At 39.6% G+C, this 20935-nt stretch overlaps 2 protein-coding genes across 2 annotated transcripts; both read left to right on the top strand.

Annotated features, from left to right (window-relative positions):
• Positions 1-382: 382 nt before the first annotated feature.
• LOC137180481 (B-cell receptor CD22-like) lies at positions 383-7486 on the top strand. Its single transcript, XM_067585871.1, has 6 exons — positions 383-386; positions 729-989; positions 1773-1857; positions 1959-2013; positions 2755-2963; positions 3073-7486. The coding sequence occupies exons 1-6, from the start codon at positions 383-385 to the stop codon at positions 3152-3154; spliced, it is 696 nt and encodes a 231-aa protein (XP_067441972.1). The 3' UTR covers positions 3155-7486.
• On the top strand, positions 3924-20172 carry LOC137180480 (B-cell receptor CD22-like). Its single transcript, XM_067585870.1, has 12 exons — positions 3924-4059; positions 10968-11324; positions 11663-11893; positions 12076-12408; positions 12883-13092; positions 14472-14729; positions 15033-15293; positions 16607-16867; positions 17240-17321; positions 17429-17489; positions 19266-19492; positions 19597-20172. Exons 1-12 carry the CDS (start codon positions 3924-3926, stop codon positions 19673-19675), a joined length of 2496 nt encoding a protein of 831 aa, XP_067441971.1. The 3' UTR covers positions 19676-20172.
• The last annotated feature ends 763 nt before the right edge of the window (positions 20173-20935 follow it).

The raw sequence follows: 20935 nt of genomic DNA, 5'->3' as shown, positions 1-20935 counted from the left end.
CATTTCACCTCCATCAGTTCTGAGGACAGCGGGGTCTACCACTGCAAGTCTGAGAATCAATATGGACAGATTAACTCTTCATATCTCATCATAGATGTCCAGTGTAAGTACAAAACATTAGAAAATTAATATTTACCACTTATTGCAATTCCTACTATTTACTACCTAGTACTACTAGACAAGGTGGCAAGGCAACTGTGGTTCAGGACGTAGAGCGGGTCATCCCCTAATCAGTGTGGTTTGATCCCCAACTCCTCCTGGCATGTTAAAGTGTCCTTGAGCCAGATACTGAACCCTAAATTGCTCCTGATGGTTGTGCCTGAACCCTGGATGGTAGTTTGCCACCATCAGTGTGTGAGTGAACGCTTGAATGTGAGTGTGAATGGGTGAATGAGCAGCAGATAAAAGTGCTATCAAAATACAGCCATTTACATTTAGGCCCTGGTGTCTCTTCTTCTTTCTGTTGCATGGCTGGAAAGGTTAAGAGAATACAAAATAGGTTCATTTTTATGTTCATTTCATATTCTATAATTTCATATGTGAAGTTATATCAAAATGCTTAAAATGCAAAACCAAATTCATTTACTCATTTAAAGCCTTAAATAATTTATCAAGCTGGATCACTCTGAATTAAACTGTGGCTGGTGAGGCAGCGCATGTGTGCCCTCTATTGGCCAGCCACCAATGAATGTGAATAAAGACTCATAAGACGTCTTTCTGTTGTTCAGATGCTCCAAAGCTTCCTTCTGTGTCAGTGAGTCCATCTGGTGAGATAGTGGAGGGCAGTTCAGTGACTCTGACCTGTAGCAGTGATGCTAAGCCAGCAGCTAATTACACCTGGTACAAGGAGAATGAAAACTCACCAAAAGCATTGGGAAAGATCTTCACTTTTATCGACTTCAGACTTGAACACAGTGGGAATTATTACTGTGAAGCCCAGAACAAAAGAGGACGTCATAACTCCACCTTACATCTCATTGTCATGGCTGGTAAGTCATGTTCATTAATGTACAAACACACCCTATCACTTCTACATCATCTTAACCATCCATTTAAACAAGTTGATCCATACACGAGAGGTCATTCATGCCATGAAGCTACAAGCCTGATATAGTTACATCAACCAGATTATTGTTGCAATCTTTAGCCAACTAGCTAACAATTTAATTCAGCAAATGCACATATATCGTCATAGATACTTTTCCAAGTCAAATCATCTTTGTGAAAAACAGTGGTTAGCTGCCCAGAGATTATGGTTAACTGGCTAACATTTATCAACACTGGCGTACAGTACCCACTGCCACCTTGTGGTGTTGATGGTACTAATCTGCCTATTGACCCCATCCTCCATCTTGCCCTCACTTCCCGTTTTATGGCAGAGCACCATGGCTCCAGACTTAGATGTGCTCACACTCAAACCAAATGCTTTATGTGTCCATGTATGCCCTTGAGGGCCCTAATGGTTAGGGTGCATACCATACCATCTTCAGACTTGTTTTTCAGACCTTAGGGACCAATTTATTAGCAAAGGGGATGTTACACTGCCCTAAACACCTTATTTTTGTGCTATTGGTATGATCATTTGTATGTTACGGGACGTTTGGCAAGAACCACAAGCAAAAACCACCGATAACATGAGTCATTATTTAGAATGCGTCTATCTGAAGATCTGTGATTTCATGTCAAAATTATTAGTTGCTAATGGACCCCGAACATATAATTGTTATTCCATTAATAATTATCATTGTTTCTATTTGACCACCGTTTACCAGGTTCAATGAAAGCAGCAGCTGTTGGATCAATCACTTTCCTCATTTTTCTGGCCATCATATTTCTCTCTGCCTTCCTTTTGATTAGGTGAGTGGTTGAGTTGATTATATTAAGCAATACATCTTACATGTGGTCAGTTTCTTCTCATTTGATGATCCATTTGTTTGTTCATTCATACTCCTATCCAGAAGAAAAAGATCCTCAAAACGACCCTCTGAGCCCAGACCAGACAACAAAGCACAGGTGAGGAACTTTTTGCCTCTGAAAATCAGACTCAGTTCCACAACAGAGAGTATGAAGTAAATGTTGAGCACAGAAGTTTTTGAAGGATTGATCAATTCAGTGGAAAACAGAACAACACCCTCACCTTTAACCTTGCTGCAGCTCTCTCTGTTTACTATACAGTATGTGCATTTTGTGTTAAAGGGCAATAGAAATCACACTTAAAGTCCTAAAGGGGACGTAACATGCACATTTCCAGGTTTACATTTATAATCTGAGGCTCTACTGGAATATCTTTGCATTATTTACAGTTCAGAAAACTCCTCATTTTTCTTATACTGGTCCTTTGTGCAGCCCGTCAGTTTAGCCTCTGTCTGAAACAGGCTGTTTTAGCTCCTGTCTCTTTAAGGCTCCCCTCCCGATGAGCCCACTCTGTTCTGATTGGTTAGCTGCCCCCTCAGCAGACTTCTAATAGCTCCGGAGTTTACGTAAACAACCTGTAGTTGTTGGATTTCACGTCTTTTTCTTGTTTTTTACTCTAAATGGAAACTTCTCAAATACATCTGTGCATGTTCGAACCTGAATCCGATTTGAAAGATTTGAATTGCAAGTCGACAATGTGAACAACCTGCGGAACAACTTTAGCAACAAGGGCTACGGAATGGATGCATGTAGGCACGTGCGAACAATCTGACATCTTGTGGAGGAAAATCATTAAAGTCTCCTTTAAGTAGTCCTGTCTTTGCAATGTTTACCCTTCAGCTAAATGTGGGTTCAGGCAACGCTTCAAAACCAGCAGGCGAGGAGGATGACCTTTACTATTCCAGCGTAAGATTCTTTAAAAACCAGGAAGAAGTTATCTACTCCAACATCAGGCCAGCTCACCTGCACAAACAAACAGAGGAAGAGGAGGAGGAAGACGATGTGGACTACACAAATGTCGTCTTTGAGAGTGCTAGTAATACCCCAGGGTGAGTCCAGGATGACCAGGAGTCCATGACTAGTTCATTACTGTTGCATCTGTCTGTCATGTATTATTACAACATCTTTATAATTCTCTAAGTGTTTTTTCATTCACAGATTAAGATATCAAGAGGCTGTGGAGGATTCATCTGTACTGTACAGCACAATCAACAAAAATCAACAGAGTATGACCACATGAATCTGTGTTGGATTTTAATATTTACAGTGTTTAAGCAAGTTTTCTAAAACACATTTCTCAGGACACACCTGGTTCAATAATGCAGCATCAAGGCAACCATGAAAATCAAACAAATGAACAACAACTAAAGTTAACCTCTGTTACAACCAACAAAGTTTGCTGTGGGGGGACGAGGCAATGATGTCGTTTGCCCCCCCAGCATATTTGACATTTTCATACAGGAATTTGCAGTGCAGTTTGCAAAATGCAAACATTAAAGACATTCTCACAACCATCAGATAAAATGCAATCTTTATGTGGACAATGTGCTTCTATACATATAAGATCTGAAATTTATCATTTCAGGCATCCATCACATAACAGTTTCTTACAAATTTGAAACTATTTACAGGCTTTTTCCACTACAGACCACCTGTAACTTTAGGTGTCGCCATTATCAGGAGTTCTGCTTTTGTGTTCTCCCCCCACTTTGGGGATGAGTTTCTTAATCTAAATTTCAACACTGCTCAGGAGGTGGTGCTAAATCCACATTCCAGGTACACAGAAATCAGAGGTTTGCTCCATTATACAAGAGATATTCTAATCCAGAATATCTGATGGATGTTTTACTGCCTTGTAATGCATTTGTCTGTGTAAACTGTAGATTGTGTGCAGTGTTGGAGAGTAAGCCTATGTTACTTTCTTAATCATCTCTTGATGGAAAAAAAAAATCCTCAGAAATGATCACGCTACATCCAGCAGTCGGTTATCCACCAAAATCTTCACCTCTATGTCTTCGGATTCAGGCAAGAATCAAGCAGTGGGCTGTTTTTATGACGGTGGAGCAGAGAGAGAGACGGATCGGCAGCTGCCGGTGTGTCCTTCGAGGGAGCGGCCTGTAAAGCTGCTCAGTGTGGTGGGAGCTGGTCTGGAGCCGGTCTTGTGTTTTCTCTCTGCTCCTTCTGCAGGTGGAGATCTTCTAATAATTGCACAATACTGACGTTTAGAAGTCATCACACCTAAATGTAAAAGAAAATATGAATTAGCGCCTCTTTTTTCATTGTTGTCTGTCCCACAACTGAACTGCACTCGCCATCACTCGCCTATCAAACCATTTTGGTTTGGACATATGGCGTCGCCTTTTCACTGGAAACTTTCTGATTTGAAAAACATAATTAAAACACAAGGCGGAACCTTGAACCTAGACCTTACAGGTCCAACCAGTGCAGGTTAGGGGAAGCTCCAAGTTATGGGACCCGTAGTGGAAAAGAAGCTGTAGTAAACAAGTAAATCCAGCACTTTCATACTGGAGTATACAATACCATGGTGGTGTTTATTATTGGATGCCTCAAATCTGGTCAACAGTGTAACCAGTGTTTTAAATCACTGTGTAGGTGACAGTGACTTTACTTTGTGCAATGTTATTGGTTATCTCTCTTTGGTGAAATTGACCTAAACATAGTTGAGTTGTCGACATACATAAAATGTTATTTTGTTCTTCCTTTTTAAGATGATGTTATTCTGCCTATGGTAGACATGTGAATATTGTCAGAGGTCTGTGGCACAATTTTATAATAACATTTATAATAAAATTAAGGGTTAAGTTTGGGTAGATATTGTAAATACTATCGGTAGAAAGCTTGTCTCAATACAGAATTTGATTTAAAAAATACTTATTTTATGAGCTATTTTTACTGCTAATGCAATTGTAGCAAACCATTTGCAATATTTTGTAAAGAACATTTCTTTCAGTATTTTACCACAATCTTTTTGTGCTCTGCTTTGTTTTTTTTTTGTTTAATCATCACATCTGCTTTTATTGTCAAATATATTGTCAATAGTCCTCTGCTCATCTTCTCATTTGTTGATTCTAGTGCATTACCATCACAACAGAAGAGGGCACTGATGAGTCAGTGTTTGTTAGAACTCATCTCACATCTTATGTGGATTTTATAACAGTGTTTTTGTGTGTTTTTAAGCCTATTACTTCTTTCACACTGTTTTCATCCTCTGGCCAGGATGAATAAAGATATTTAGTTAATGAATTCTTTTCCCAGGCTGTTCCAACTGTCAGCATGTTTATGCACAGTGTTCAGTGTTTGAATCCTTTCAAAAAACAGATACATTTATAACCATTATCTTTTATGTTAAATGATAGCAAAGTTGTTATCAGACACCTTTATCTGTTTGCTGTTTGGTGCTGAGCAGTTAGTGTTCAGAGGGTTTTTAGAGCTTTTTCTCTGGAAACAGCTGCCGTCTGTGGCCTAAAATGATGCTATGAGAGCGCTGAGAGTGAAACAAAACAGTAAAGTTGCAGTCGGACAGTTAAACAATGAGCTGAAACTCGCTATAAAGCTCCGTAAAGCCGAGGGGAGCTGCAGAGTCGTTGATAATTCTCTGTAGGTTCATCACTACGAGCCATGCCATTACACACTAGCATCTGATAAATTGTTATTATAAAAAACACTGATTAAGATTGAATTTATTGGAGGGCCGTTGTATTGAGTTGTGTGAGAAAGTACAAGTGTATCTAATTATTAGATAAGTCAGTGTAGGCAGAGTCACTTTTTTGTGAATATACTGTAGAGCAGATGAGAGACCATGTGAAGCAATAAAAAAAAGTTATATTATCAGTTACATTATTGGTGAAACTGAAAGTCGATTCTAGAAATATTACTAAAGGCAGTGGTAAGACACAGGTGCCAGAACACCACAGAGAGTGAAAAGCATTTATTTTTACTGTATCCTGTGCAGTTTGACCACAAGAGTTTCCTCTCAGTCTCTTTGGGGTGACCGGAAAGCCCCGTTTAATCTTTATAAATACATAAAGAATAAATGTTTTGACTTTCAGTGTGGAATAAGGTTAATAATTGGGAAGTAGGAAGATGTTGCTGAAGTAGGGCCACAGCTCCTCTAGAGGGCTAAACAGGAAGTTTGTTTCCACATCACACTTGTATGAATTGCATACCGGACCACGACTGGCTTCCGAACTAGTTGTGATGTCACAAATCCTGCTTGTAGGTACACACCTTAAACTGAGATTGTAAGGAGAGCACAGAGAAACTTTCCTTCTTCAGTAGATGAATGTGAAAACAGACTGCACATACGTCATTCTGCACGAGAAGATCCAAGTGAAAGAACAAGAAAGAACATTTTTGAGTGGAGGGGGACTTTAAAGGCACACTGTAGGATTTGTTGGTTTCTGTTTGTAAACACAACATTCAAAGTTGGCCCCTCCTCCCCAGCTCAACAACACCAGAGCGAGCTGAGAGCAGAGCGAGAGAAAGAGAGAGAGAGAGAGAGAGTGAGAGAGAGAGAGAGAGACAGAGACAGAGAGACAGAGAGAGAGAGAGCAGAAGTGGTCGAGCAAGCTAGAGAGTGTTTTGGATTTCATCTTGTCTGCTGTGGCCTTTCTGCTCTGCACATGTGTGTAGCTCAGCCCTGCCATCGGTCACACAGACATGGCTGCACCACTGTTGAAAGCATTCAGAGGAAACACTAAAGCACATAAAAAACACAGTGATGTTACCTGGTCGCTACGGTTTTATAGAGTCCCAACATCACACCCTGCATGCTGTTATTGGCTGGGGGCAACATACCCACTGCCCAAAGGTTGACGCCCAGAAACGTCCCGAACACAGCAAAATAATATGAAAAAATACAAGCAGATGGCAGGGTCTCTGCAGATAAATACACCACCACACACTTCTAGTGGGTCATAGGTGATGAGTGAGAAGGATTACTTTTGTATAAGTCTATACATTTTTTTTTAAAGGAAAATCCTACATAGTGTACCTTTAAATGCAACCAATTTGTATCTATTGAGAGTAAAGATGTGGTCACATTGCATTTACATCGTTTTATTTGTTTTATTCCCCATTCACTTTTATTGACACTTGTCTGATTGTCAAATTTAAGCATGTGTTTCCTGTTTGGGTGTGATGTCCAGATGGCTCCGGTGGTTTCACAGGTCAGAGTTCACCTTTGTTCAACTTTGAATGGGCAGATGTGCTCGGTCAGCCAATAGCAACACTGCTGCACTGTGTTTGGAAATATTAAAAAGTTATTGCTCTTGTGTGTTTCATCACCATTTTTAGTACATTATTACACTACCAGGCTTCAAACTGTTGCTTCACTTTTATACACTGTTTACAGTGTATAAAGAGCAGAGTGCAGGGACATTTCTGTGAACAGAAATGCCGTGTTACTGCACCTTGTAGGTAGAGTGAGTCATTCTGGAGAAAGACTGTTGATATTTGAACTAAACACCCAAATTTTCCTGCTCCTTCAGAAGTTACTCCCCCCAAATTCATGAATGCACATTGCCAAGGCAACGAACAAAAGAGAAATATGGTGCAATCCAGAGTGATGTTTATTAGCTGTAGAGTCACTTCTGTTCCTCTCACACATTATCATGAATGGGAAAAAAATTCGTCTCAGCCTCCCCACTTCTCACTCCACCTGCATTCAGCGTCTCTGTCCACAGAAGCAGCCGTCTGTCAGCTGCAGCTCCTGGCGAGCTGAGAGGACAGCGACTGGACAAACTGCCCTCACCAGGCTGACTGACAGCAGCAGACATTTATTGAACCAAAATAGTTTGCATGTTGGCTCCACAGGAAGAAATCAACAGTGTTTCTATTTATTGATTCATTGATATGGTTAATAAGTTCAAACACATATACAGCTGCATATTTGTGTAATTCCAACAGCTGCCTGCTCAGATTACGCTTCACTAAGCATAACAGAAACAGACTCGAAGCATGAAAAAACACAGAGTGAATTTGACAAAAAGTATATTTGATTAGAATCTCTGACTTTACCTTTAATGTACAGCTGAAAACCACGTATCTCTGAATTTATTGCTAACTGTTAACTATGAATGAATGGGCTAAGCTGATTTCAGCATCATGACAATGACAAGACAATGTAAGAATTTAAATTATAAGCCAACAACTTTTTCAACTTTCAAGTGAACGAGGATGACTTTGGACAAGTGATATGACGAGTGAATATCAACAATTTCCGAGGTCAGCAATGAACTTTCAATCTCAATATATACACATATTTTCAGGAGATCTGTGTGTTTGTTCTTTACAGCCTCTGTTGATCTCAGTGTCAGACTAATGAGGAAGCTGACCATGCTGGCTTGAAGTGAGACATCAGATACATGCCTTAACTTTCTCTTCTGTAGTGAAATTTTCCCATCTTAAAGCCTTGTTAGGGTAGGATGCTGTAATGTGGGTAGTTTGCTCTTTTTCTTTCTTTCTAATCTAGTCCATATTGGAAAGTTGGAGTTTGCAAAACAACAGAAAGACTAATTTCTTCATTTCAACTCGGGGATGTACAGGCATTTAACTGTTCATGCATGTTAATAATGTAATGAGGAAGGAAGCCAGGCCATGTTTCAACAGATATCTGTTTTCTCTCAAGACCACATCTCTCTTTGTTGAAAGCAGCATTGCTTATTGACGTTAATACCTGATATGCAGTATTTCTCATGTACACGATCTAACTTCTGACATGTTTTTACAGACAGAGATGAGAGGAACAGCGATGAGTTTAACAGCAGCAACAAGTGGATTTTTGGTCTTCCTTCTCGCTGTACCAGGTACTGTACATCTTCATTCACATTTTAGAGTATTTACATTTATTTTGAGCAACTTGAGGAGTATTCAATGTACAGCCAGTTGAAAAAGAAACTTGTTCCACCTACCAGAAGACAGACAATGAGGTCAGCTAGATGAACAGTGATGCCAGGTCAAACACTAAGCAAAAAGCCAAGTGGACAGTAACATTAAGTTCACACAAGAGGACGTCAGGAACAACAGCATGGCCTTTTTGGACATTGCTGTACACGTTGAAGAGGACAGGTGCCTCCCACACACACAGTTGACTGTCACCACCCACTGGAGCATAAGCTAGGAGTTATCAGAACCCTGCACCACCGAGCTGATAATGTACCAACTGGTGCCCAGGCCCAAGAGAAGGAGCGTAAACACCTGAAGGATGCACTTAAAGCCTGTGGATACACTGCAGGTGGTGAAGAAAAGAAGGATAAATGTAACATCATCTTGTCTGGAGTATCTGAGGAACTCAGGAGGATTTTTAACAAACACTGCATCCCTGTGTTTTTTAAACCCAGAAACACAGTAAGACAGAAACTGGACACAAGACAAAGCAATCTAGTGTATGCGGTCTAATGCAGTGAGGAATGCACAGACTTGTATATCTGGGAAACTAAGCAACCATTAAACAAACGCATGGCTCAACACAGGAGGGTCAACTCTTCTGCACCTGAAAAATAAGGGACACAAATATGACAAGAACGTAAATATTTTGGATAAGGAGGACAGATGGTTTGAAAGAGAAGTGAAAGAGGCTATTTACATCAAAATAGAGAAACCATCCCTCAACAGAGGAGGAGGGCTACAAGTAAGGGATAATCAATGAGTAGGTGTGTGTTAAACAGTTTTAAGGCACAACGTGGAGGTGAAGAACCACCCAGCGTGAATGCTTTTATTTTGTAAAATAAAAGCATTTGCAAAGTTTTGGTTTTTGGAAAACTTTTGCACTCAAAATTGAAAGGTTATGAAGCAAGAGCTTACTGTTGTCATGACAACTTGCCACACTGTACTCGCCACCAGCCTGAACTGAGGCATAAAATTCATGTAAGGTGTCATTAAGCATAACTGCAGAGTACGTCTCCAAATCAGTGTTCTTTTGTTTTTGGTAGAGAAAGTCTCTTAGTATATGAACTGCCCATTTTGTTGCCTTTTTTGTATTAATCTCATCGTTCTTCCATAGTCATAATTGACCTCGTTTGAAGTTCGAGGTGTCCTGTCAACAGTTTTACAGAAGTCTCTTTTACAATGGTGGTCTATGGGGAAAAATGCTTTTTGGGCCACAGGGGGATTTTTCATTGTAATACCGCAAGTGGCCACCGGGAAAAATTGGCTGCAAGACTGAGCAGCGGGGCCCTGTCCAGCTCTTATTATACATCCATGGTTAGAGCTGAAGAAGCCCCTTGGATGAGAGGTGAAACGTCTTCAACCATATCTACAACCAAGAAGTCCATTTGACCTCGATTCAACCCTCCTTGGATGTGTAGACTATTGTTTGCACCAAACAGGGAGCTCTAAACTGGCTGCCATGCCAATACAGAGAGAGAGTGTTGATGGATATAAGGCTTAGAAAAAGTGAAATATTCCTTTACAAGAGAAAATATAACAAGCAATCTAAAAAGTGGAGAATCCAGACAGTGCCAGTGATCTGTTGCAGCCACTCACTGAATAGATGTCGCTGTTTCTCATTTTCTTTGATTCTTTAATTATTTTCTCATCATACTGCACTAAACCTTGTCAGTTCACATGATGATATTCTGAGCTCAGAGTGCCATTTACGTGACACTAATGAGATTTTTTACACGACATCACATATTGATGGTGTGTATTTTCATCCTTCATTTACATGTTTCAGTGTTCTGCATTTCTCTCTAGTTTCACACTCCTGACCTGACCACAGACAGGAAACAGACAAAGCAAACAGTCTATTTTTTCACACACTCTACCCCTCTAACAATTAATATTCTGCTTCTTATTTGCCAAAGTACATGTTACAGTGGCATGTTACAGTCTCCCAAAAGATATGTTGGTAATACTGTATGTTTTATTGACTTACAGGTTATTGAGAGCCTAACATGTCTTGTGAAAATACAGTTTGTAGGTTTTTATACTGATACCTATGCATACAGACTATTCCTCCACATAACATTCAAGCCTTTCCTCTGATGTTGCTCTGAATCTGATTGTGGTTTCTGATGTGCTCTGTGTTACAGTGGTACAGGGTCAGAATGACTGGGGAGTGACTTACACTTCTACTCAGATCTGTGCCTTAAAAGGATCAACAGTGGACATAAACTGCACCTACAGATACCCATCCAGAATAAATGACCATGATACTACAGTTGAGAGAACATTCTGGTTCACTAAACTGCAGGATAATGAACCTGTTGATCTGAGAACAGACTCAAAGTATGCAGGTCGTGTTCAGTATCACTGTAATAAGAATGACTGCACTCTGAGAATCACCGACCTGAGAGAGAGCGACTCAGCTGAGTACAAGTTCAGGTTCATAACAAACCAACCAGGAGGGAGAGTAATTGGTTCACCTGGAGTCACTTTGACTGTCACAGGTAACATTTTTGTTGGAAACTATGGAAGTTAGCTCCAAATGTTAAAAAAAAAAAAAATCAACTCCCGCACACTGTCAGCATTTATGGTGAATGTATGGCGATGAAGGTTGTTGGACTGAAAGGCAGCTATTTAATAAATATAAGTGTTGACAGTGTGCAGGATTTTATTTTTTGTTTGGAACTACTGCTTTATCTACTGCGCACCTGTCTGTCTACATGTGTGTACAGGTCTCTTTTTTTGCACTACTACTACTAATGTGAATCTATGTGTGCCTGTCATAGAGTGTATGTTGACAGTTTAGTCTAAAATGATGTTTCTGTTCTCTTCACAAATCCAGATTTCCAGGTGAAGGTTAGTAGAGGATCAGCCTGCCCAATACAAACCTGTACCTGGGCAAAGCTGCAGTGTCACACCAGTTGTCATCTACCTGACCATGCTTCCTACATCTGGTACAAGAATGGAGAGAACATTTGGAGACAAACATCTTCTTTTTCAGACTACTTTTATCCTGCAGACAGCTATTCCTGTGCTCTAAAAGGATATGAGCATCACTCTGCTCCTTCAGTGTGTGAGTTTTCTCCATTTTCCACTAACATAGCACCACGTGGAACCTTTTAGTTAAGGAACTGTACAATTACTTCATGTATCTTTAATATGGGCAGCCCCATCCACAGCAACACAACTAACACTGAAATACTTTGTAAAGGGCATTGTTTTCATAGTGATAATCAAAACTATTTCATTTTTCAGGTGTCTATGGTCAACCCTGCAACAGAGTGATTTACACCGATCAAAGCATTTGTGCCTTCAGAGGCTCATCAGTGGACATTTCTTGCACATACAACAGTTTAGGATCTATCACATCAGAATTATGGTTCAGTCATGAAGGTGGTGGTGGTCTTTGGTGGTGGTATACTTCACATCCCACAGATCGTATTCAGATCCTTGAAACAGAGAGAGGACACTCCACTCTGAGAATCACTAATCTGAGAGAGAGCGATTCAGCCCAGTATCACTTCAAATTTCAAACAAGAAACTTTGAATGGGGGAGTAGTTTACCTGGAACAACTCTGACTGTCACAGGTACTGATGAACACAAACTGATGATGAAGTTACTGTATCAGAAGTTAACATAATGTTGAAATATTTGTATTCATCATGCAATTGTGTGCTTGTGAATAGAGAATGTGGATAATCCCTTCATTTTGATGAAATAAAATAAAACTTTACCAACCCAAAAGCAAACAGTTAAGGTAAAGTTTAACCATTTAAAAAAAGCAAAAGGCAAAATTATATTGAATATATTATGGGTAAGGTTGAGGGAAAGTTTAACATAAAGGGCAGTTATAAGTAACAATCAATTGCAATTTGAAACAACTATGGAGTATAAACACATGGATGAGAGAATCAGATTAAAGGACGTTGAGAGTGATGTTCAGTCTCCTCAGTCTTTGATGTTAAACTCATCTCGTCTGGTCAGAAGGGGACAGAGTCATGCTGGCAACTCTGTAAGTTATTTACACTTCATTTTATGACATTTCTGTTTCTTGTTCACAGATCCAGATGTACAGGTGCAGGTGTTCTTGTCTTCTACTGGTCCAAAGCTGATTTGTCTCAGCAGCTGTCTTCTTCCTGGTCGTTCTTCCTGCATCTGGTACAAAAATGAGGAGAAAATTCAGGAAGACACATCTTTTTCTTATAGAGGATCTGTTGATCCAGCAGCCAGATATTCCTGTGCGCTTAAAGGATACCGCTCTCTTCCAGTGTGTAAGTGTACTCCACTGTTTCACTACCAAAATGTCATCTGGTGGAAACTTGAACTGAAAGTAACAAAGCATGAAGGGTGGCCCCATGCTCTCAGGGGCCTTGACATTTGTAAGCACTTGTTCCATATAAAACCAGTATAATAAGATCAAAATGGTTGGATAGAGTGTAACATCAATTAGAGTGTATACGGTAATTAAATATTCTCCTTTGAGCCAGTCACATTCATAAATTCTTAACACCTCTGTTTCCCAAATAAACCTTTTGAGATCAACTATAATGACATTTAAAATGAGTGATCACAGAGAAAGTCAGAGGAGGGAAAAGGTTGTCATATTCAAGTACAGGATCTGCAAAAGCATCATGGAAATCAACTGCAAACTGTGGAGTATTTATGCTGGTAATACACTAAAAATGTCACACTCTGCTTTCCTAGTGGACATTGAAACAGTTGTGAGTGAGCTGGAGCACGACGCAGCCGGATCCTGTAGATTTATTGCATATAGTTACAGTATGTAGCCATAACGTCAAAATTTGTATTTGGAGATACAGAAAACCTGGTTACCATATTTTTCTGGGTGTAATAATTAATTTTGTGCAGCAATTGATGATATTGTAGTAAGATAAAAGTACAGCACATTACACTGGAAGTGAAAATTAAATATCCTATTGAGTTTTTGGCCACTAGTTGCGCTGTGGAGCATATGTGCATGAGAAAATAAGGTTGCAGTCCTGATAACTTCACAGAACTGTAAAATTAAATCTGTGAATATTACAAACCACTGTGCAGTGTTTTTTCTGATGAGCCTTTAAATACAATAATCTGTTACTCCAACTGGAATTGCTGGATCACATTTCATTGCCTCACCGGCACTTTAAACAACACAAACACACTTTTACCATTTTACACAGAGCTGTTTTCAGTCTGAATGTAGCTCCTGTATGTTGCAGAACAATGAAAAATATTGAAAATATGAAAAAAAATATTGTGTGTGCCACAGCTTAATGAGAACAGGAATACAGTGCACACTCAACTCAAATTTATTTGTACTCAGAGTACAATAGAAAAGCATCCTGTTTGCTTTTCTAGCTCATGCACAGTTAGCATGCTTGTAGTGCATACAGCATTTTGGGCTGCACGTGGACGTCCACAGAGGCATCTGCATGGACCCTTGCAGAAAGTATGAATTGGCCTTAACACACTGGTATAAAAGACAGTGAGGAACTGGGACAGCTCCAGTATCAGCACTCAGCCCTGTTCACTTTTCATTTTCTTCACTGTATTAACTAATTAATGAATTAATTTTATGTGCAAATCAAAAAGTCTATGTTCATTGATAACACGCTCTCATGTTAACACTTACTCATATAATCTCTTCCAGATGCTCCGAAAGTTCCCTTAGTGTTGAAGAGTTTCTCTGGTAACATTATGGAGGGCAGCTCAGTGAATCTGACCTGTAGCAGTGATGCTAACCCAGCAGCTAAGTTCACCTGGTACAAGATGAACCAAACACTGCTCAGGAATGAACCACAGCTGATTTTCAACAACATCCAGTCCTCCAACTCTGGAGAATATTACTGTACAGCTGAGAACGAGCTGGGGAAGAGGACATCTGAATACATCTTTATTGATGTGAGATGTGAGTGAAATTGCTTTTTAAATGCAACAAACAGATTAAATCTGTCAGATTTGTTGCATCTGGTAACAAAGTCTGCTGCTAGTTCACTGAGCAGCTCCAGCAGATGTTGAAGAGGCAGTTTTAATCATTATTGTCATTCATATTTACTCTGCTATTCAAGATATTCAAACCATCAAATTCATCATTCCTCCAACGTTTCAGATGTTGCTACACACTTACATACTAATTATTGAAATAGAATATTTTCCACTGTAGTAACACATCCTCAATTCATGATAATCTATGTTAATACATTTCTTCCAGATGCTCCAAAGCTTTCCTCTGTGTCAGTGAGTCCCTCTGGTGAGATAGTGGAGGGCAGTTCAGTGACTCTGAACTGTAGCAGTGATGCTAACCCCGCAGCTAATTATACCTGGTACAAGGAGAACCAAACACTGCTTCATGGGCCAGAAAACATTTATCATTTCACCTCCATCAGCTCTGAGGACAGCGGGATCTACCACTGCAAGTCTGAGAATCAGTATGGACAGATCAACTCTTCATCTCTATCCTTAGATGTCCAGTGTAAGTACATAAGAAGACACAATATATTGAACATACTGATGGTGTGTGTAAAAGTAGAGTTTGGACCAGTGGTTAAACCTACTAACTGACAATGCCACAGTTAGTGTAACTCAATCTCAGTTAGTTACAACAGCTCGATGGTCTAATGCAAATTAGGGAGTGAGTTGTCAGAGACATACAGCAAAGCCCTTTTCAGATATAACATTCAGCAAGCTGTTGAGCTTTATGTAATTCCAACATTGGTGGCTTTTATGTTAATGCTCCTTACAGCCTCAATCAGACATGACAGGACATTTACGTAAAGAGACAATGCTTGTGCGATATTTGGCGCCTGATGCACGAGAGGGAGCAGAGTGAAAGAGGTAGGGCGATGAGTTAAAAATGTAGTGAAAAGGCAAAGAAGGAGAATTGTGTTTGTTCACAGGCTGCATCACTGATGGTTTTTAAAACAGATTTTGCTGTTGAATCCTTAAGTAATGACCATTGTGAGGGTGAGGGACACTCACCCAAACTCATCACAGTAAATCCACTCATTTAACATTATTAGAGTGCAAATTATGATTGAATCATTGAAAAAGGGGACATTAAGCTATTCTCCTATTGATTGGATATGAGAACATAAATCTCTTCAACGCCTTAAAATTGGCCCTCACAGTGTTTCATAGTTTAGTAAACCGATTTTGTGCATAAGAGATGATGACTGAGAAGTTAAAAGGTGAAACAACAACACAATGTTTTCTCTCTGCATGTTTTATCTTGTGCTGCTGCAGCTTTTACGTTAATCTGGCGGCATTCGACTTGTTGAAAGTGATACAGGAATTTTACTAGGTCCGACCTAGTAAGACTTTAATGTAAAAGTGACCACAGTGCTTATTCAAACATGAAACTGACTTATTAAATTGCCATCAGAATAATGTAAAGGGGTGGATATCTGAAGGGGCTTGAGTGTGCTGTTTTCTGATGTCACTGTGTTTTGTTAAACCGATTTGATGACTTAGTGTGCTGTGCTGTAGCTGTGTCAAGTTTCTAGTTTATGCCTTCAAAAATTGGAAGAATTCAACGTGAATTCAGGTCAGTTTTGGAGTCAAATAGTATAAAAAACATTTCAGATGTATAAGAACATCAACTGTAAAACTGTGATAAAGATTCTCTGCTTTGCACCTCAGGGTCACCGTACATTGACGTTACGATCATATCTGTCCTTCCCAGCTGGTGCTGCTCTCAGAGACTGCCTAATTTGCTTTTATTTACTGCATAATCAGATCTGCAGACAGATGTTAATGAGTTGTATTTTTACACATATTGTCCTCCAGATGCTCCAAAGCTTCCCTCTGTGTCAGTGAGTCCCTCTGGTGAGATAGTGGAGGGTAGTTCAGTGAATCTGACCTGTAGCAGTGATGCTAACCCACCAGCTAATTATACCTGGTACAAGGAGAATAAAGACTCACCAAAAGCATCAGGACAGATCTTCCCCATCATTCACTTTAGACCTGAGCACAGTGGGAATTATTACTGTGAAGCCCAGAACAGAAGAGGACGTCATAACTCCACCTTATATCTGACTTTGGTGGGAGGTAAGTTGTGTGCATTTACAGTACAATCAACCTGTTCATGTCCCAAACCTATCCAAAGGAAAGCTGCCTCTCCCCTATTGTACAATAAGTGTTTTTAACATAAAGCAGACTTAATATTTTCTAACCTAATACTGGTTGGTGACAAAAACCTCAATAAGCAAGTGGAGAAACATAGCAAATGCAGAAGCTTCCAGTCAGGGCACCATGGGTCACTGGATAGTTTCTTGAGTGTCTAAATGATGTGTTTCATATGCTATGACCATCAATGTCACCGGATCTCCTGCGTGAGATTTCGTAGTGATGTATTAAACTGGAATTATTTAAATGTCCTGTAATTCCCAAATGAATTGTCAGTATTTCCTTCTTATTCAGGTGCATATAAATTAGCAGCTACTGGAACAATAACTACTCTTCTTCTGGCTATTATACTTCTCGCTGTCTTCCTATGGATTAGGTGAGCAATACTGTATCACTACTATGTTCACTAATACATCTATAATTTTGGAATCTGTGTCCTTATTTAATTAATTAATTAATCTAATTGTTCATTTGCCTATCCAGAAGAAATAGAAGCTTCACACAGCAGTTTGAGCCTGGAGGGAGTACGAATAACAGAGCACAGGTAAGGAGGAAGAGGTCAAGTTTTCCAGTGCAAAAGAGAACTTATAAAACTTTGACAAATAACACGGATCAAAAAGTGTTTTTGTTCTGTGTCTTTCTTTATCCAAATTTATACTAAACCAATGAACAGAATTTCAAACTATGGCCTTGTAAAATGATGAGAAGTAGAGGCTTTAGGAGTGGAGGAAAGTAACTTGTTAGTGTACACACGTTTTGTGTGGCTACAGGGAGGAGAACTAATGGTCCCTGTTGTGAATGTTGGTCATACAGATGTGTATTTGTGTGCTATGCACTTGATTGGCATGCATAAGTGTAGCGGATGTGGTGGCCAAGGGTGTCAGCCCAGTAGCATGCCAGGAGGTAGGGCCACAGGAAGTGGAGGTTTCTGTATACATGCAGGAGGCCACAGTGGGGCAGCCATCAGCAGGGGTACCCATGTTTCCATTTGACTTTAACTGTCCTCATTTAGATGAGCAGCAGTTAACTCAGGTGAGGAATTTGCTTGATGAAAACTCAGATGTGAGTTGTGCTGCACCAAGGTCATACAGTAGAGATTCCCCTGTTAGAAAACACCCCAATTAAGCAGAAAAAGGTCCCTCATGCCTCTGTCAGCCATACAGGCAAAGTTACTGGGTAGAAACCATAGACTGTAAAAAATATATATGTGTTCACTCATTTGTTTGCGAAGCCTCGAGTGCAGTGATTTGACCATCACCATCTTGGATTTGGCCGTTGCCATATTTGATATTTGGAGCCATAAGTGACCATATTTGGATGAGAGGGTGGAGCTGACCATAGCGCTAGCTGCTAGCTTGGTTAGCATGGTGTATTTACAATCTATGGTTAACAGTGATAATGCTAATGTTAATGCTAATTTTTGCTAGCAAAAAACAGGCCTAAAACTGTTAAAACAAAATGTACTCATTGGAAAAATTGATCATCCGACTTACTGATGGGTCTTTAATTACAACCAAACGCTGAACAAGACAACACTTTAGGCGACCACAATGTTACAATTAACTTTAGAGAGCTGAAAATACACTGTGAAATAGCAGCAGCTACGCCTATGCACAATGGTTATATTATGTAAGCAATGTTGTCGCCATGGTGGCGACTTGTCAATCACAACGTAGCCATGCCCTTAAACATATGCTGCTTTATCGTCTATTTTACTCTAAATGGGGCCATAATTTACAAAATGAACATCATGCTGTATTGAAGAAGACTTGAAACTAGTGATTGAGACCATAAAATCATTAAGAAACAGTTTACTGAGGTAATAAATCAAGAGAGAAGTAGGGTCATTTTCTCATAGACTTCCATACAATTGGACTTCTTTTTGAAGCCAGTGGAGTCGCCCCCTGATTGCCATTAGATAGAATGCAGGTTTTTGGCACTTCCGCAATGGCTTCATTTTTCAGCCCCGGAGGTTGCTGCTTGGTAGAAACAAATGTGCTGGCCAAAAACCTGCCCCACAGCAAAGTAGAAGCCAATGAGGTGACAGAAATTTTGGGGTGTCATCTGCGGTGGCCAATCAGATTGTGGGGTGGCACTGGCCACCCCGGCCCCAACTCCTTTAAAACCGTGCATGGTGGCCAGTAGGGATTGCACCAACAAAAACAATGATCTCAAACCTCAGGATCACAGTTGTTTACATCAGCGATGTAACGATTAGTTCCAAATAAACAACATCAAGCGCTGTGCCAAGAAACCCTCAGTAGCCTATTTGGCAAAATAATTAGAATTAGAGATCAAATGTGTGTTATTTTCCCATCAGCTTGGCATGGGTCCAGTGAATGACTGCCGGTCAATTGCAACACAAAGTGAAATGGCGGGACAGCAGGATGACCTTAACTACGCCAGAATCAGTTTCTCTCAGGACCAGCCAGATGCTCTCTACTCCAACATCAGACCAACTCAGCACCCTAGACAAACGGAGGAAGAGGAGCAGGATGATGTTGAGTACAGTGATATCAAATTTGACAGTGCCAGTAGCGCACCAGGGTGAGCAGCTCCTCTCACACGAAAATCTTTATCACTATGCAATTTAAAAATGTACATATTGATTGATAAATGGTCATTGAGAATTGTTTATTTTTCTTTCACAGAACAAGACAACAAGAAGCTGGGGATGAATTATTTGCATTATATAGCACAGTCAACAAAAAACATGTGAATACAACATGAATTTGCTGTCTGTTATTTATACATGGATTTTTTGGGGGACATTGTTTAAGCAGGTAGCAGCACTGAGTTCAGAAATACATTCATTGAGACAGACAGGAAAGGACAGACATGGCCAAGCCATAAAAATGAAAACATATAAACAAAAGCAGTTTATGTAGGATATGTAAAGACTTATTTGTTGCTTACTTTAAAGGCTCACAAAAAATCTGGTATGTAGCCATGCCGATAGTTGTAATTTTTAATGTCATTTTTTATAGACACCACAATTTTTTAGATACCACAATGGGTAAGTGAGCTTTTTTCTGATTTGGGTGAACTGTCCCTTTAACGCAGGTAAGCTCTACAGGATGTTATGTTGTTGAGATTCTACTGAAACTTTACTGAAGAAAATTCCACAAATTGTAAACACTGTATATCAGCATGTAACTGTGCATGATTTATGTGTATTGAAAGAGACGAATACAAAATACATAATAAAATACACTTGTGTGACATTTGTCAGAAGCATATTTTACCCTATTTATTTGTAAATATTCTGGCATATTCGAATCTCCGAGGCTCCCCTGAACTACTCAGTCCCCCTAGTTTTGCATCTATTTAATGAAATACTGTTTGTTTTTCATTTACTTCGATGGAGAACTTGTGTTCCAGACAACTTCTTCTTGAAAAAGTACAATTGAATGGCTCTCAAAGTTGAAGATTGCAACTGGGAAACTCAAAGTCGAAAAGTCAAACTTCATGCGCCCCAACTTCACTGAGAAAGAAGTCAAGTCTGTGAATGGTAGCTAGTTAAGTAGCTTTATGGAGAACACAAGTTTCACATGGTTAGCCATGTTGATTGTTTGCATTTGGCGTAAGTTGTGGAATGCTTCACGGTCAGATTTCGGAATTTTCAAAATGGAAATTTCTGACCTCCAACTAGAATGGAATGCAACATTATACCATTATATTTTGTTAAATGTTCACCATAAACTGTTCATCATAAAATGTGTAGCATCAGGGATGAAAAGTACACAGGACATTTGTGGCATAAAATGCACTTTAAAGACACAATCATTTTAATAAGATATCAAAAACTACACTACACTTTACTAATATGTACAGAGGATGATATTCACAGTGTCAGTCACTGCTGTTGGTTTGTTAAACAGAACTAGATGATTGGCAGGTGTTTGGATGTACTATCTGTCTTTCACTGTCTTACTTTACGAGGCAGCTGGATTCGCAAGATAAAGTAAGAATCCTCATAGGTTGCTGATT

This window comes from Thunnus thynnus, chromosome 3 (genome assembly GCF_963924715.1).
Source record: "Thunnus thynnus chromosome 3, fThuThy2.1, whole genome shotgun sequence".
Lineage (NCBI taxonomy): Eukaryota > Metazoa > Chordata > Actinopteri > Scombriformes > Scombridae > Thunnus > Thunnus thynnus.
The sequence above is the reverse complement of the archived record's forward strand: the minus strand, read 5'-3'. Positions and strand labels throughout refer to the sequence as shown.

Excerpts from the sequence above, each read along its gene's own strand:
- LOC137180480 (XM_067585870.1), top strand. The coding sequence starts at position 3,924 with ATGTCTTCGGATTCAGGCAAGAATCAAGCAGTGGGCTGTTTTTATGAC. Across the intron at positions 4,060-10,967 it reads GCTCAGTGTGGTGGGAGCTG|TGGTACAGGGTCAGAATGAC; the intron begins GTCTGGAGCCGG and ends TCTGTGTTACAG. Across the intron at positions 17,490-19,265 it reads GTACGAATAACAGAGCACAG|CTTGGCATGGGTCCAGTGAA; the intron begins GTAAGGAGGAAG and ends TTTTCCCATCAG.
- LOC137180481 (XM_067585871.1), top strand. Across the intron at positions 990-1,772 it reads ACATCTCATTGTCATGGCTG|GTTCAATGAAAGCAGCAGCT; the intron begins GTAAGTCATGTT and ends ACCGTTTACCAG. Across the intron at positions 2,014-2,754 it reads GACCAGACAACAAAGCACAG|CTAAATGTGGGTTCAGGCAA; the intron begins GTGAGGAACTTT and ends TTTACCCTTCAG.